Raw genomic sequence first — 15,241 nt, forward strand, 5'->3', positions numbered from 1 at the left:
TGTGTAAGGGATACTGTCGACAACACCAGGGGCGCAAAAAGAAAATGTTGCAAGTGTATCAATGCCTTTACTCAACGCTCTTGCCAGCAGCTACTATTGCATGTGCAACTGCCTCAGAGTGCAATATTGACTCCAGGTGGTCTGTACAAAGAGCCAACATTTAGTGGGTAGTGTGGTATGAACAACAACGAATGCTTATTTCATGGAAGGGGTTGCATTTCTGCTATTGATTGAAATGACTAACACAAAACAATAACTGAAATATAGGTGAGCCAGATCCACAGTATGCAACATAACCAAAGGTCAGTTGAAATACAACACTAAGTGTATCACATTTCTCGCCTGCAGGAAACTGGCAGTGAAGGAACTCATAGAGCGCTACTACTACCAGCTGACAGCTGGCTGTGGTCGTGAGGGCTGCTCCAATGAGAACTGTGCGTCCAGCGGCCGTTTGGGCCATCTGTCTCCAAATGAGGCTGCTGCCCGGGCCTTGCACTTGATGATGGCCAAGGCAGCGCTTTGTGACAGCACTGCCCCTAACCACACTGCAGAGCCAACGCCCCATACGTCCACATGTAAGTGTCTTTCGGAGTGTAGCCGCAGTTGTGATATTGAGTTTGATGTTCTTGCTTTGTTAATGCAGCATTGGGATGGTAAGCAGATTCTTGCCAGCTTTCAAAAATTTATAGGCACTTCATAAAAATGCAATACGGTATAGTAGTCAGGTTTCACTTCTACTCGTGCATGACTTGCAAAAACGTGTTACATATCTGATAGTAAAGTGAAAGAGTGAGCGGTTTCAAGACTTTTCTTGTCACATTGAGTTATGTGAAGTAACTAATAGCAGCGATTTGCACTTGTGCTAAAAAAAGAAAGAAGGGTTCTTACTGATTGAGCTCTTAAGATTGGCAATTCAATACCGCATATTTTTTTTATAAATGCTCAAAGAAAAGGGATAAAGGTAAAAAAAAATCTTGCGATACAGTTACCTTTGTGTAATAAAATTATCAGTGGCAACTTTTGAGGTATTTTCATTTTGTGGTATTGCATATATATGTGTGCTTGCGTGTGCGTGCATGCACGCGCGCACGTGTGTGTGTGTGTGTGTGTGTGTGTGTGTGTGTGTGTGTGTGTGTGTGTGTGTGTGTGTGTGTGTGTGTGTGTGTGTGTGTGTGTGTGTGTGGTTATCTTGTATTTTAGTATTTCGCACATTCTTCGACTATGCACCCTTTTAGCCTCTCCATGGGCAGTGTGTTTTTCATAGCAGCTGCCGCGGACAGCACCTCACATCTCCTCCCTTGCAATTGTCATGCTCTTCCTTTCACACTAACCACTCTCCATTTGGTTCCCCTGGCAACTGCATTCCTCGGTCTCGTCATACCTTCTACCCCTGGTAACCACCATCTACTTATGCATTCCATTGCTGTTGCTGAGCTCATCTACCATAGTTGGTTCCAAGGCAGCCACCTTCCTTGCACATTCCTTGCATTCACCATAGTCTCCTCATGCCCCAGTAATTGCCACATTCTGGCCGGCTCTCATGACAATCACTCTCCGGCAGCACATTCTTACTTTCTCAACATACCTTACTCCTTTCCTTTGTATGTTTCCCATGTTAACTGACCTCTGGTTACATGTTCCGATGTTTTTGCCACACCTGTGCCCCTTCCATGGTTATCACCCAGAGAATGGTTTCTGTGGCAGCAGCGCTTCACTTATGCGTTCCTCGCCCTCTTCATGCCCTGAATGTTCCACTGCAAAGCTCCTCGTTTAACTTCGATGGTAACCACCCTTCAGATGTACATTCTTGCGATTTCACCAGGCCCTTCCAAGATGGCCACACTTTTGTTGCTTACCACGGCAGCTAACCGACAGCTGGCAGTTTCTTAGCTCTTGCCGTGTTCCTTTTCTCACGGCGAATAGTGCTACCCTATGAGTGGTTCCCTTGGCAACTACCCACCAGCTACGTCGACTACTATCTCGTCACTACAGCAATAACAAACAAAACCGAGGGAACATACGCTTAAAGCTGTTGCTGTAAAATAAACCAGATGTCAAGTGTAAACTACGAGTGAGATGTTGTGTAAGGCTATATAGGAAGATTTTACCTGCAGCCAGGGAATAACAAAATCCAGGTTCTACATCAGTGGTGGGTGCACGTGGTAGCTTCGCCTCTTTGTTATCATTTCTGTTTCTAAATGTTTTCTGTTACACTGACTTTTCTGAGAGGGTAAACCCCTCTCCTTTAACCCTTTTCATTTCAAACCATTTTCGTTTTAACCCTTTTCATTTCATTACCCTTTTCAAAAAGGGTAAACCCTTTTTTCATTTGGGTCAACTGACGTGGTCATTATCTGCTGCTCCATGCCTCTGTTCACTGAAAAGGTCAAAAGTAGGCCTTCCCGCAGTTTGTGACAAGTTTTTGGCTTTGCAAAGATTGTTGTAATTTCTCCCCAGGTTTATATCGATAGTCATCAGTTATTTGATTAGCGAGAACATTCTAGCATCTCTGAGTAGCATTCTGAGGATTGGACCAACGGTGTTGCATTGCAGCACCTTCCACAGTCTACCGGCATTGTACCTGCTGTTTGAGCAAGCGCATATCAGGAATGATGTAGGGAGTGACAATTAGTGTCACATGGTTGCCGTATTGAGTAAGGTTCCTTATAGACCAACTCCGTGCTTGCTAACAAAAGGGACACTTCGTGGATGCCACAACAGGCTGAGGATGAAAGGCATGCTTAGCATGATTGGCATTGCGAATTTACAGCATTTGACTGGTGCTGAAGCCCTCATAATATTGGCTTGTGATTTCATTCTGTTTTTGCAGGCAGACTAAGTGAGCCATGTGGCAATGGAGCAGCAGCATCTGGAGGTGGTGGAACATCAGGAACCTCTGCTGGAGGTTCGCAAACAATGGAGTTGGACCCTGAGTGCAGTGCATATCAGGGTCGCATTCATGCCGGTGGCTCGGCGACAACAGCAACAGACACATTGCAACATCATGATAAGAGTCGTGAGTGGTCTCGTCTTCTCGCCTTTCTTAAGCTATTCATGGGTCATACCACAGCTGAAATGAGCCTTCCAAAGCTACCATTGCTGGATGTTTTTGTTATGCTTTAAGGCCCTTATGGAGAAAGGAGGACTTCATCAAAGGGCTTCCAGTTTGGTTGTAATGACTAGGGCACTGGGCAGCTGTTAAAGGGACAGAACACTTTACATTATGCGTCCAGTTTTAAAGTTTGCTGTCTGAAGTGAATGATTCCAAAACAGTTTTCTTGAAACACGGTAGAAAATTTTTACCAACAATTTTTTGATCAGTGCATGTACCCGTTATTATGTAGTCATATGCCAGAAACCATGATCAGCGAGCACAGTGGCAATTCTGCAGCAGCAAAAGTGCTGTTCCAAAGACTAATATAGCAGAAGCTCATTGATACGTTCCTGGTTCATAAGATTTCCCGTTTCATGCGCTCAAAATGCTCTTTCAAAGACTAATATAGCAGAAGCTCATTGATACGTTCCTGGTTCATAAAATTTCCCGTTTCATGCGCTCAAAATCGTGGGCAATAAAACAGCTTCCTTAGAGTTACGCTGTTTTTCTCCCAGTTAATAGGTTCCCTGATAACACAGCTTCCCGGCTACTATGTTAGAAATTTCAACAATTATGATTGTATAATACGTTTTGGGAACAACTGGGCATGTGGCTTCCCGGCTACTATGTTAGAAATTTCAACAATTATGATTGTATAATACGTTTTGGGAACAACCGGGCATGTGGTAATGAGTGCTCGCGACATGAAAAAATGATCAGTGGTGCTCACCTGGCACAGTTGCTTTCCTGCAGTGCCTAGGTGCAACGGGGTGAAGCATCAAAATAAGCCACCGAACCATCATATGAGGTGCCCGTTCCTGCGGAAATATGACTTTGTAAGCAGAAATGCGGGACCTTCTTTGCAATGCTTCAGGGGCATAGATGATGATAATCATTTGACAACTTCAACTATTCGCTTGCATACGAGTGGGATGGGTATGGGGAACGCATTAGAGACGACTGTAAGCAATCGCAATGGCTTCTCTACATGTCACTGGTGCAAAGGGACAAAGCCAGAAATAACTAAGAAAGCGATCCAGACTCGTCATTGCCATCTATGAACAGGGTTTGTTGCTAAATCTTTTCCGCTTTCAGGACAATGCAAATACAGACTGAATTCTGCGAGAGCTAAAAAACAAGCTGTACATACTTGATGTCTGTAGATGCTAATCCACACTTTTATGCAGTGAAAGACTCAATTCTAAATGCCTTTGTGCCTCATTCAGCAGTTAATGTTCTTTTTTAAATCAGGCAGTTCGGATCATATGTTTTCCTGGATAATACGTTTTTCCCCCAGCATCTTTTTAAAAAAGTGTCAACGAGGTTTTACTGCATAAATGTCGCTTGCCAGACAGTAAGTAGTTTTAGTTTATTTTCTTTATTTTTATATAAGGAAGGAACCACAGCTAAAAGCTGTATTGAACAGTTTGACAAAGTGGAAGGGTTCTTCAGTTCTGGCAGTTAGCTGCATCATCCTCTGCATTGTTTGCTCAACGCAGTCGGAAGGCATGAAATCTTGACCGTATGGGGCAACTGTTTTACTGCACACCGAAATTGCACCTTGTGTGAAGTGCGGCTACCCTTTCCCCAAAGTTGCTACATGACAGGCGTAAGATGTGGGCGGGATAACGCTCGTGATAGTAAATACGCTCAGTTGCACCACACGCTTGCGTTGCCACATGGGCATCATCACGTAGGCGCCGGTGATATGATAATGCTTGAACCGCACAGAACACTTCGATACTGCCATAAGCAGACGGCACAGGGGAGGAGCCAACATGCAGAAGAGCAAAATCCTTTCCCTTCGTTTTCACTGGCTCCGCATGTCAACGCCACTGTGCTTCCGGAAAGCACTGCTGGCCCCCTGCTGCTCATTGCAAGTCATATTGAACACGATACTGCTGGTACATGTTGTTGACGAAATGTTTTATGCACTTTGGTTACTGCTTCATCTTCCCAAAAAATTGAAAACAATGTGGCGCCTGTAGTGACAAAAGCTAAAGGCACATGGTCTGCGAGTCTCAGGTCGTTGGCCTCACCTTCCACAAAGAGGAGGTGTCAAGATGCCCTCAAAGCCATTCATTCAGAGCACAAATAAGCAATTACTGGAGCTGATAAGAAGAGCCTTTAACTAGCATAGGGGATGAAGGAGCAAGATATATGCCGAGTAGTACAAGCCTTCATGATCAGTCGCATCACATACTCTATACTGTACTGTGACCTCAAGGCATGAGAGGTAGACATAGTTAATGCTACCATTAGAATGGTCTAAAAGCAACTCTAGGACTTCCCAGATAGTACAGGAAAATTGAAATGCTACTCGAACTGGCCATACACAGCACACTGGAAGTGCTGATAAAGGCACATAAGGAAGCACGAATATTATGGCTCTCAGCCTCCAGTGCAAGCCTCATTGTACATACGGACTAAGGATAAAGCCTACGTATGACTCTAGCTGCAGGGAGGTGCTGTCTATCGTAGTCAGACATTACATCAAAATCCTGCACCTCCCCAAAAACATGACAGTGGAAAGGCATGCAGCTAGACAAGCGAACCGTGCTCAAAGAATCGAAGACAAGTATACAGTAGCAATCCTGCTGTGGCCTATGTCGATGCAGTCAAAACAAAGGAAGGCAAACACTTCACCCACCATGGTGCAAGCAACGAAAAAGGAGCCCATGTTTTTTGCAGTAGAGACAGTTGCCTCGGCAACAGAGGCCGAAGAAGTAGCCATTGCATTAGTTCTCAGACGCGGTAGCATGGGAACAATAATTAGCAACTCTAAGATTATGATCTTGAATTACAACAAAGGTCTGATTTGTTGTACACCTACAGTACTAATCAAAAACACAAACAGCAAAAGAGTAAGCCGAGTAGAAATTATTTGGGTTCCTGCATACGAGGGAAATGGGGGAAACAAGAAGGCAAAGTATGCCCAAGCTCTAGCAAACCGGGAGGGATCGAGGAGTCTCTAAACGAAACTTACATATGCAGGGAAATAACCAATCATCTCCATGAGGCGCAGAAACTTAACCTGCACCTTAACTGGACTTTACAAGGAAACAGGCCAGAAACCTGTGTAGAGCCCAAACTGGGAGTCATGACTCCCATTCTTGGTCGAAAATCACTAAACAACTCATCGATCTGAACTGCTTACATTGTGATCCCATAAAAATAGAGGAACACTTCCTATGGGACTGTAAGGGAAATCTACCATCCAAAGACCCTCGTACCAGCACCCTCACTAGGGGCCTGGCTTAGGTTCCTGAGGGAGACGGACGAGAGCACACAAGCCAAGATTGTGGACTAGGTGAGAGAGGTGGCCTTTTGTTAGGGTTCCATGATCCCGTCCTATTGATCTTTTCGATCGATAAAGTTTCTCCAATCCAATGTGAAGAAAGCACTGCGGTTAGAGCATAAGCTTTACTACTCGAGATGAAACTTTGGATTGGATTTTGCCTAGGTTTTGTTGCAGTGACTTTGACCTCGAACACCTTCCCTTCGCTTATGGGTTCAGATTCCCATTGAGAACTCTGACGGATACTGCACCTTTCATTTCTTATAAACCAATTGAATTTGCAAATTAAGTGTAGGTGTCCACTAAAAGGAGACGGATACTCTGCCTTCCCCAATAAGCAACTTAAAGAATATTGCCGTCAGCCCGCTGCGACGTGGCTGCTGGCCATGCTGATCAGCCCGCCAGTTGAGTTAGTAGCTTCACGCCATTTAAGACAATGAATGCCTTGTCTTTTTTGTCTTTTGAAGGTGCCACCAACAAGTGCTTTTCTCACTTTTGTCTGCGCAGCATTTCTGTTCTTCCAGCATGCTGAAAATCCACGCCCATCACGTGCTATTTGCCATTTGCATAGCGAAGCCTCCTAACATGTGATGCCACATGCAGAGAAGCTCCTTCTCTACCGCACCACACACTACACGCATGCTGAAAGAAGCCGTGGAGGCCAGGGGAGGCAGCACGTTGCCGCAAACCCCCCCCCCCCCTTCCCCTCCCAACAAAACAACAATGCAGATAACCCGCACCCACACTTCTTAAACATATTTATTAATGTGAAAGCATTACTTCGCTATGTTCACAGATTTCTGTCCGCAGACTGTGTCCGCAAAATCATGTCCCCAAAATCGTGTCCACAGCAGTTGTGAGTGAGTAATTGAGAAGTGATAGAGGTTAACGAGTGGTGTCAATCGATAGAGGGGGACGTAATGTTGTGTCCGAAAAAATAATTAGGCCAATAAGTTAATTAGGTGATTAATTATAGGCAAAAATTTAAAAGTAAAGGTGAAAATGGTCTCATTAGCCAATAGCTTGGCAGTCAAGGTGACGTCAAGGATGTGACGTCACGCAACCTGAAGTCGAGCCAAGAAATGGCATAGGAAGGGATTGGCGTGCTATTTGATAGTACTAAAGACTAAAATAGTAATTAAGTCAGTCAGTTGGGGTGACGTCAAGTATGTGATGTCACACAACCGGAAGTAGATCCGAAAAAGGGCATAGCAAAGGATTGGCACGCAATTTCGAAGTACCAAAGACTAAAATGGGTAAATGAAGTGAATTAATGTGACGTCAAGGATGTGACGCTTGATGTCACGCAACCGGAAGTAGAGCCAAAAAAGGGTATAGGAAGGGATTAGCACTCAATTTGAAAGTACTAAAGACTAAAAAAGTGAATAAATGTGACGTAGAGGATGTGATGTGATGCAACCGGAAGTAGAGCTGAAAAAGGGCATTGGTGCACAATTTGAAAGTACCAAAGACTGAAACGGGTAAACAAGAAGTGAAGTAAGCAACTAGAAGCAACCAGAAGCAACCAACAGCAGCATCCGTGCTTTCTCATTACTCCAACGCAGATTCTGCAGTGCTGTTTAATTTTTATGTATCTTTCAATTTCTGGTGAAAGTTGTATGACAAAAAATATATGTTCATTAATGAAGTGACAGACCAGAGGCAGTCCTATTGTATGTAGCTTATTTTTGTTTTCGTATGATGTCCACCATCTACCTTTGCTGGAAATATTAATTTCATTTCTTTTTAGCTGTTCACACTAATTTATGCTTACCTTTGCTAGTTCAAAACAGCAAACTAGCTGATCAGATGCTCCTTTGTGCTCATAGGCACTTTTCTGGAGAATTCAGGTAATGAGCCATCGAACTTATGTTTTGTAGTGATGTATGGGTGACATCAGTGCAGGTGCAAAATGTGCTTCACTGAAGTTTGCCAATGAAAACAGTGAACAGTTGTGCTGGTGGAAATAACTGAATGCCATATGAGAAAAAAAAGAATCGTTGAGAACTTGCATTCTATTTCTCAAGCTGTACCTTCAGCTTTTGATTCTTCACTGGCTCTTATGTGCTTACAACATACTGTGAAGAGAGACTCCATTGTTTGTGTCATCCAAAGCCAAGCATTTGCATGGGATGTTATCATACAAGGTTTTTAAAGACCTGCTTTGCATATGACTGTTTGCATAATTTTTCTTTATGTAAAATGAGCACTTTCTAATTGAGGTGCCTATTTCTGTGAGCTAGCTTAGATTGGGCCTAATTTGTGATGGTGCCACTACCAAATGCAAACCGATGTGAAAGAAATTTATACTTTTTTTTTTCCCCTTTTAGCGGCTATCTCAAGCATAAACACAACAGTGCTTGCAGCGTCAAGCTTACGAGATGACCTGCGTCCTCAGGACATGGAGATAGACTTGTACTGCACATTCAGTGACACTGGCCCACTGGCTACCCCACCAAAGAAGCCAGCTGCTGTGAAAAATGCCCTCTGTTCTCAGGAAAAGCCTGGTGAGCTGCTTTCAGTGTGGAGACATTCCATTTGCGGAGAGGAGTGGTTCTCATGTAGAAGGGTGCACCCACCGGAGCACCTGGTGACATTTTTCATGACTCCAGTGTTCTTGCAGTCCTTGTGAAAACAACAAAGAAAGAGTCCCGAGTTTTGTACTTGAAGAAGGAAGTGGAACTGCACGGGCTTATTTTAGTCCACTGTTGTATCGTTTTATCTTAGAGGCGTGTGCAATTTAAGGGCAGTTCTTGAGCTGTCCCATGTCAAAGGTAGTGGCGCAATTTGTGGATCAGCTCGTTTGGTAAACTGGTCCACTATTCCTTTAGAGCTTTCATTTTTGCATGTGTGCATCAACGAAGCAGGTTCAATTCTTTGCGGCAGTTTCTTGCGTAACCTACTACCCCACTCCAGCTCACCCCTTGCTGCCACTTTTTTGGACGCCTCAGCCATGGATTTCCTGTAGTCTTTTGTTGTGATTGCATAATTATGTACATCCTTTCCCAACTGGTCCTTGCTCAGGCCCTGTTGTGAGAACATAAGTGCAGAGGTTTTGCCAGGTGTATGCACAATCGTGTTTTTAGCTGGAGCCTGTGGTGGTCAAATCAAATGACCATCCTTCAGCAGAGCCCCTCTGTAGTAAAGTCACTTGGACCAGCAGAAATCATTAATTTTTAGTGTCTTTACTGTACTATTTGTTTGTGGTGGTGTGGCTCTGAGGATGCTGTCATCAAATAAATTGACTACTTACAGCAACAGACATATAGTGTTGGTTTATAAAAAACTTTCAGAAATACCTACCATCCTCCTCTGACCTCTTATGTGATAATTTATTTTGGCGATCAAAATTTATTTTAATCTTGTTTATAAGTAGAAAAACCTCTTCAATATGTTCCCAGCTCATGTGATTTCCCGTTTCATGTGCTCAACATCACTGGTAGTAAAAAATCTACCATAGAGTTGCACTATTCTTCTCCCGGTTAATATGTTCCTGGATAACGTTGATTTCCCTGTTACTACGTTCGTAATTTCGACAAATTGTGGTCATGATACATTTTACGATCAACCAGGCATGTGCTAACGAGCACTCGCGAAATGAAAAACTGAACAGCGGCGCTCACCCACCTCTGTTGCTTTCCTGCAGAGCCTAGGTGCAAAGGGGCGAAACATCAAAGAGAGCTAACATGCCTGGCACCCGTTCCCGCGGAAACATGAATACAGTCGAATCCAGATACAGTAAACCCTTGTTAACTCGAAGTTGTAAAATCCGGGAAAAATTTCGATATAAGCGCAGTTTCGAGTTAAGCAAAATGCCGAAAATTTCTGGCGGCAACCACTGGCGATCCGTCGCAAGTCGCCGCCGCCAGCGTCTGTCGTTGCCGCTGGTGCACATCGCACGGAGCTACGGGACTCTACGACAGAGGCACGTTCTCATCGTTGGTTTGTTATTGCCCCGTCGTCGTTCGGTCACGGAAAGTACAGTTATGCTGTATCCCATTTCAACACTACACAGCTTGAAATACAATAACACTGATGAAATCTTTTACGCATCGCGTTTAAAAAAAGTAAAAAGGTCGCAGCACAGCGGTGTGCTGCTGCAGGTGCATACTTGCATTGCAAGCAGTGGCTTTCTCTTGCTCCTTTCGAAAATTAACAATATCTAGCCACACTACCCTTTTTATTTTCCTTTACTACCCTACCAAGCTTTTACTGAATTTTCTCGATGTGCCCATATATGCACGGATCAGACGTTGCCTTCTGCTGTCACAATTTTATTTAAGATGTGATGGCTTAAGAAAGCACAGTAAAATCGAGCATAGCTAAACCGCTTATGTAATGCCGCTGCACCTCCCTTCTTGCCACTACTACGTTGTGATTCACAGCGCCCAAGGTTGCAAACGTTAGTCCTTTTCTTCCCTTCACTACATTTTTACTTTCTTTGCTTGCTCAGTTCTTTGTGTATTTACAGCCAGCTATACTTTTTTTTTCTTTGCGCATATCATGCACTTAACCTTATGGCCCTAAGGCCTTTGGCAAAGCTTGCTTTTTATTGCAATTCGAGAGCTCAGTTCTTAACCATCACAGAAAAAGCTGCAGTTGTTCTTTTTCAGTATTCATTTGCTTCCGAATGTTGGCCCTGCAAACCTAGACTGCACATGTGCTCCGATGTCCGCATGAAGTATGTCTCCACGGCCAGATGTCCTTTACTATAACTGTTTTTTGATAAACATGTCGTTGCTATAAACAGAAAAATTTATATACAGTCGTGTATGGAAGGCAAAGTGGAACCACACTTTCACTTTACTATATCCGATTTTTTACTGTACTTGACTGTATCTCATTTCTTACTCTTTCTGTATTGACTGTAGTGGTGCTCTGCTTAGTTCATTTGAAAGTTTTAACCCATGTCTAGTTTCTGGGTTGTTAAATGTTATTGTTTAACTTGATAGCTGTTTTGGCTGCCAAAAGCTTCAGGAGAGAGGGACAGAGAGTGGCTTGTGGTGGTGCTTTGTGCAGGCATTTGCGCAGAAATGTGATGCTTTTGGGCCTTTGGCACATTTGGCAAAGCATTTTTTTGTTATACAGAAAGCTTTTGTTATACAGAACTGCAGCATGTGTCTGCTGGAAGCCATTACTCCTGACTATTCTTGTTTTCTGGGTACAGTAGTTGAAAAGCTTTAAAGCAAAAAGTTCTCTTAACTTTTGTTTGCTCAGATCAAAGGGACTGAAGAATTATTTTACTCAAATTGGGCTCAGTTTGAATTTAAGGGGACCTTTTTTTTTAATACACTCAGTGCCAGTGGGATTGAAGTCAGTTTTAACCAACTGGAAGTCTGAATCATCCAACTTTTGCACATGGCTGCTTCGTGCTTGTGTACCTTTCCTGCTTAGTCCTTTGTCAAGTTTGACTGCTTAAAATAAACCACTAGCTGGTAGCGTCCATGTGCAGTTCAGGCGACAGGTGCATGTGACAGGGGCAAACTCATTGCCACTTTGCTTGTGCAATGGCCACTCCTGTGTGGCAGGGCGGCTGGTGAACGCACCTATGTGGCAGACAGACTTGTTGCGCCTCACACAGAGTGGCGCATTTTTGTGAAAAAACTGAGCATATTCTCTGCACAGGGAGTGAGTTCAGGATTGCCCTTTTCCCAGCCTCCTCAGGAGCAGCCACCACACCTGTTGAGCTGGCACCGAAGGCTCCACGTCAATACCGGATGCTGACAGAGGAGCTTCTTTTGGGACTGGTGTCAGAGTGCCGCTCCAGCGGCAACTACACACCGCTCATTCATGCGCTGGGCCAGGTGTTCTCACGAGAGAAGTTCCTGAAACGAAGCTTCCCCCGGAGACTGTCTCCTTCCCCAGAGGAAGGAGGCCTCACCAAGGAGGACCTTCGCGCAATGGAGGTGGACATGGACAAGGATCAGGACTCATTGGAGCTCGATGATCTCACAGCACATAGAATTGGCGAAGACATGTTTGGAGACAGCTTGGCCGCGCCGGAGCTGCCTGGGAGGTATGCCATGGCATCATCGTCGTCGTCGTCATCGCTGTCATCAGCCAGGTTAAGTTCAATGAAAAGCAAAGGCTTCACTCTTCCTAACAACCAATTGCGGAGTGAGCCCTCAGCAACTCTCTTAGTCTTCTCTCCCCACCTGACTCTGTGCCCCTTCCAAATGCAAAATGCCTCTTACTGTAGGCCAGAGCACAGATTAAAAAAAAATGAGTATCTACATATTAAGCTCCTTGGTGCCATCACTGAACGCGAAGGAAAGTGCTACTTGCTGACTGCCCCAGGAGGTGACAGGACGCAGGTTACATGCAGAAGAAGTGACTGGGTGATACTTTGTAACGGCTGCAAAACGCTTTATTTAATGGCATAATTTGCAACAAACAGCTTTAGTGATCTTTTAAAGGTCTGTGAAACAATGCCGCCAGCATTGGTAGAGACTGTTCATCTGCATGCCTCTCCTTTGCGCTCTCATGTGGAAGTATCAGTGCGGAGAACAGGTTTATTTTCATTTTGCAGAGGTATTGTGTGAAACCCCGCATAGTGTGACACCTGGAGAGTCCCAAATTATGACCATGTGTGGCTGCAAGGTTATGAAATGCTCTGTATGCAATAATTTTCGGGGGCCCTGATGAAACATATCTAGTCATGAGATTCGATTGCAAACTATAAATGCGAGCAAGGCAATTATGATGACCAATGTGAGACTGCCACCCCATTCAGCCATATTTCTGTCCATTTTACTACGTACCCGCAGCGCTATTTTAATGCTACTGCACGTACAGTCGAGTCAACTTATAACAATATTCAAGTGCCACAAAAATTCCATTGTTATAACCGATAATTGTTATAAACGGTTTGCACGAAAAAAGCATAACTTCAAAGAGGGGTCACGGACGGCAAGTGACATGCGAGCTCTGCCAAGACATCGTTTTGGTGGCCCTGAAAGGGGTCTTGTAAAAAATACAAGAAGGTTGCCGCGGCTGTCTCTCAACTTGAGAAATCCGTAACGCTTGGATGAAGAGAGAGAGAGACAAAACTTTTATTTAAAAGCAGAGGAGATTGGGGCACGCAGGCACCTGGGGTGAAATCGCCACAAGCATCTCGCCACGTACCTACATCTCACTGGCTTGCACGAGAAAAACCCATGTCCATTAGCCTTGCTTGCCTCACGCGACGCTTGTCGACATCCTTCTCCATGGCATCTAGGTACCTCACGTAGTGCAGTAGAAGGTCCCTCGCGAAAACAAAGCCCCAGAGGGACTGAATCAACTGCAGGGCCTTCTGCGAGAACAACATTGAGGCAGACTGCCCTACCACTTCATCGCCGCCGTCACTATCGTTGTCAGGCGCCTTGTCGAACGCGTTTGCGCCCACTGTCAAGCGAGGACATTTCTTTGTCGAACTTCTCAGCAGAGCGGATGATCGTCGATACCGACGGTTGCAATAGTGCGAACTCCTTCACGATACTACACTTTGACTCCAAATCGATAGCTGTGCACTTTCTTTTCACCGGCAACGTCGTCCAGTAATCAGCGGGCAGATCAGCCATCTTCCGTTTCGGCGGTGATTCAAACGAGACGGAGAAACCGCATGGCCAGGAACGACTTAGACGTAATCAGATTGCACAAAGAACCAAATCCGTTGGCAGAGCTGCGCAAAATGAGGGGCGAGTGAGCAGATCAGCGGATCAGCGCTGTCGGCGCGTTGGCAAAGTCCATTTGTGTTTCAGAGGGTGGCGCAGCGTACAGCTATGGGCGCAGTCCATTTGTGTTCCGAGGGGTGGAAGGGAAGCGGGAGAAAGGCGCGCGAGGTTTGCAATGCGGAGAAGGCAGAAAGCAGGTTCTATTGTATGAGCGTGCGGCGAGGAGTGTGCAGCAGCGGGATTTTCTTTTTTCTTTTTTTCTTTTTAAGGGTTTCACATTCCACTGCCTTTTGGCATGAGCACTCAGGAGCCAGAATTCATTGTTATAACCGATAATGTGGCGAGGGGGCATTGTAGTAAGCGGGTTATTTTACCATAGAAAACATACAAAAGTGGACAGTGAAGCAGGTTTTCGTTGTTGTAACCGATATAGTGTTAAACCCGGTATCGTTATGGACTTGACTGTATTAATGCCACTGGCAAGTAAACTCAGTGAAGCAATATTATAGCTGTAGGCTGCGTTTTTTTTTTTTTTTTATGTACCTGAGAGGCAAAATTGGTACAGGCCTTTTTGCTTGGTCGATATGTAATGGAGGAAGTGCTGAGAATAGGCCTACACGCCCCACAACACGGTCGCTGCACGGTAAACGTATTGCGACAGCCATGCTGTGAAGTTTACCTTTTCAAGAACGTTACTTTTGCGTTCCTATTTCATTCAAAATTTTTTCAGTGTACCAAATAGATTTCTTTTCTTTTTCTTTTTTTTTTGATGCAAGCCATAATTATTAACATTTTATGTGAAACAATGCAGCTTGAGCACTCCGCCGTGGCAGAGCTCTTGGCACACGTTGAGCATGTCGCACACAGTGCTCAATAATCCAAATGCTTCTCTTCCTGTAGTTGTTGCTATATCCATAGGCAACATACGTGTGCCCAGATTATTTCTTGCACGTACAGGAGCATGACACTGGTTTGTAGGCCGTATTTTAGAAGTCTGCGGAGGCACGCCGTGCGCGCTTCGACTACATCGCGATCGCCTGTCGCGCTGTGTGTGCCACGAGTGGCAAGCTGTGACCACGTGACCATAATAAACCTCGGACGTAAACAGATCTGCACGACTGCCTTCCCCATGCTTCTGCACATTTATTTTCTTTCTTTTTGATGATACAAATTTTCGGATGGTACGACTTTTTT

At 44.6% G+C, this 15,241-nt stretch overlaps 1 protein-coding gene across 3 annotated transcripts in view; it reads left to right on the forward strand.

Moving 5' to 3' along the window:
- Ube3a (ubiquitin protein ligase E3A) overlaps positions 1-15,241 on the forward strand; it is a 41,425-nt gene that overhangs the window by 1,808 nt on the left and 24,376 nt on the right. For 2 of the 3 annotated variants that reach the window (XM_084601192.1, XM_084601194.1), the window contains exons 2-5: positions 349-575; positions 2,831-3,016; positions 8,723-8,899; positions 12,048-12,456. In XM_084601192.1, coding sequence (XP_084457318.1) covers positions 349-575; positions 2,831-3,016; positions 8,723-8,899; positions 12,048-12,456 — 999 coding nt within the window. The remainder of the gene's footprint in view (positions 1-348; positions 576-2,830; positions 3,017-8,722; positions 8,900-12,047; positions 12,457-15,241) is intronic. The other variant, XM_084601193.1, reaches the window with a different exon arrangement.

The sequence above is a fragment of the Amblyomma maculatum genome, chromosome 4, assembly GCF_055883805.1.
Source record: "Amblyomma maculatum isolate TAMU_Amacu chromosome 4, ASM5588380v1, whole genome shotgun sequence".
NCBI classification, from domain to species: Eukaryota; Metazoa; Arthropoda; class Arachnida; order Ixodida; family Ixodidae; genus Amblyomma; species Amblyomma maculatum.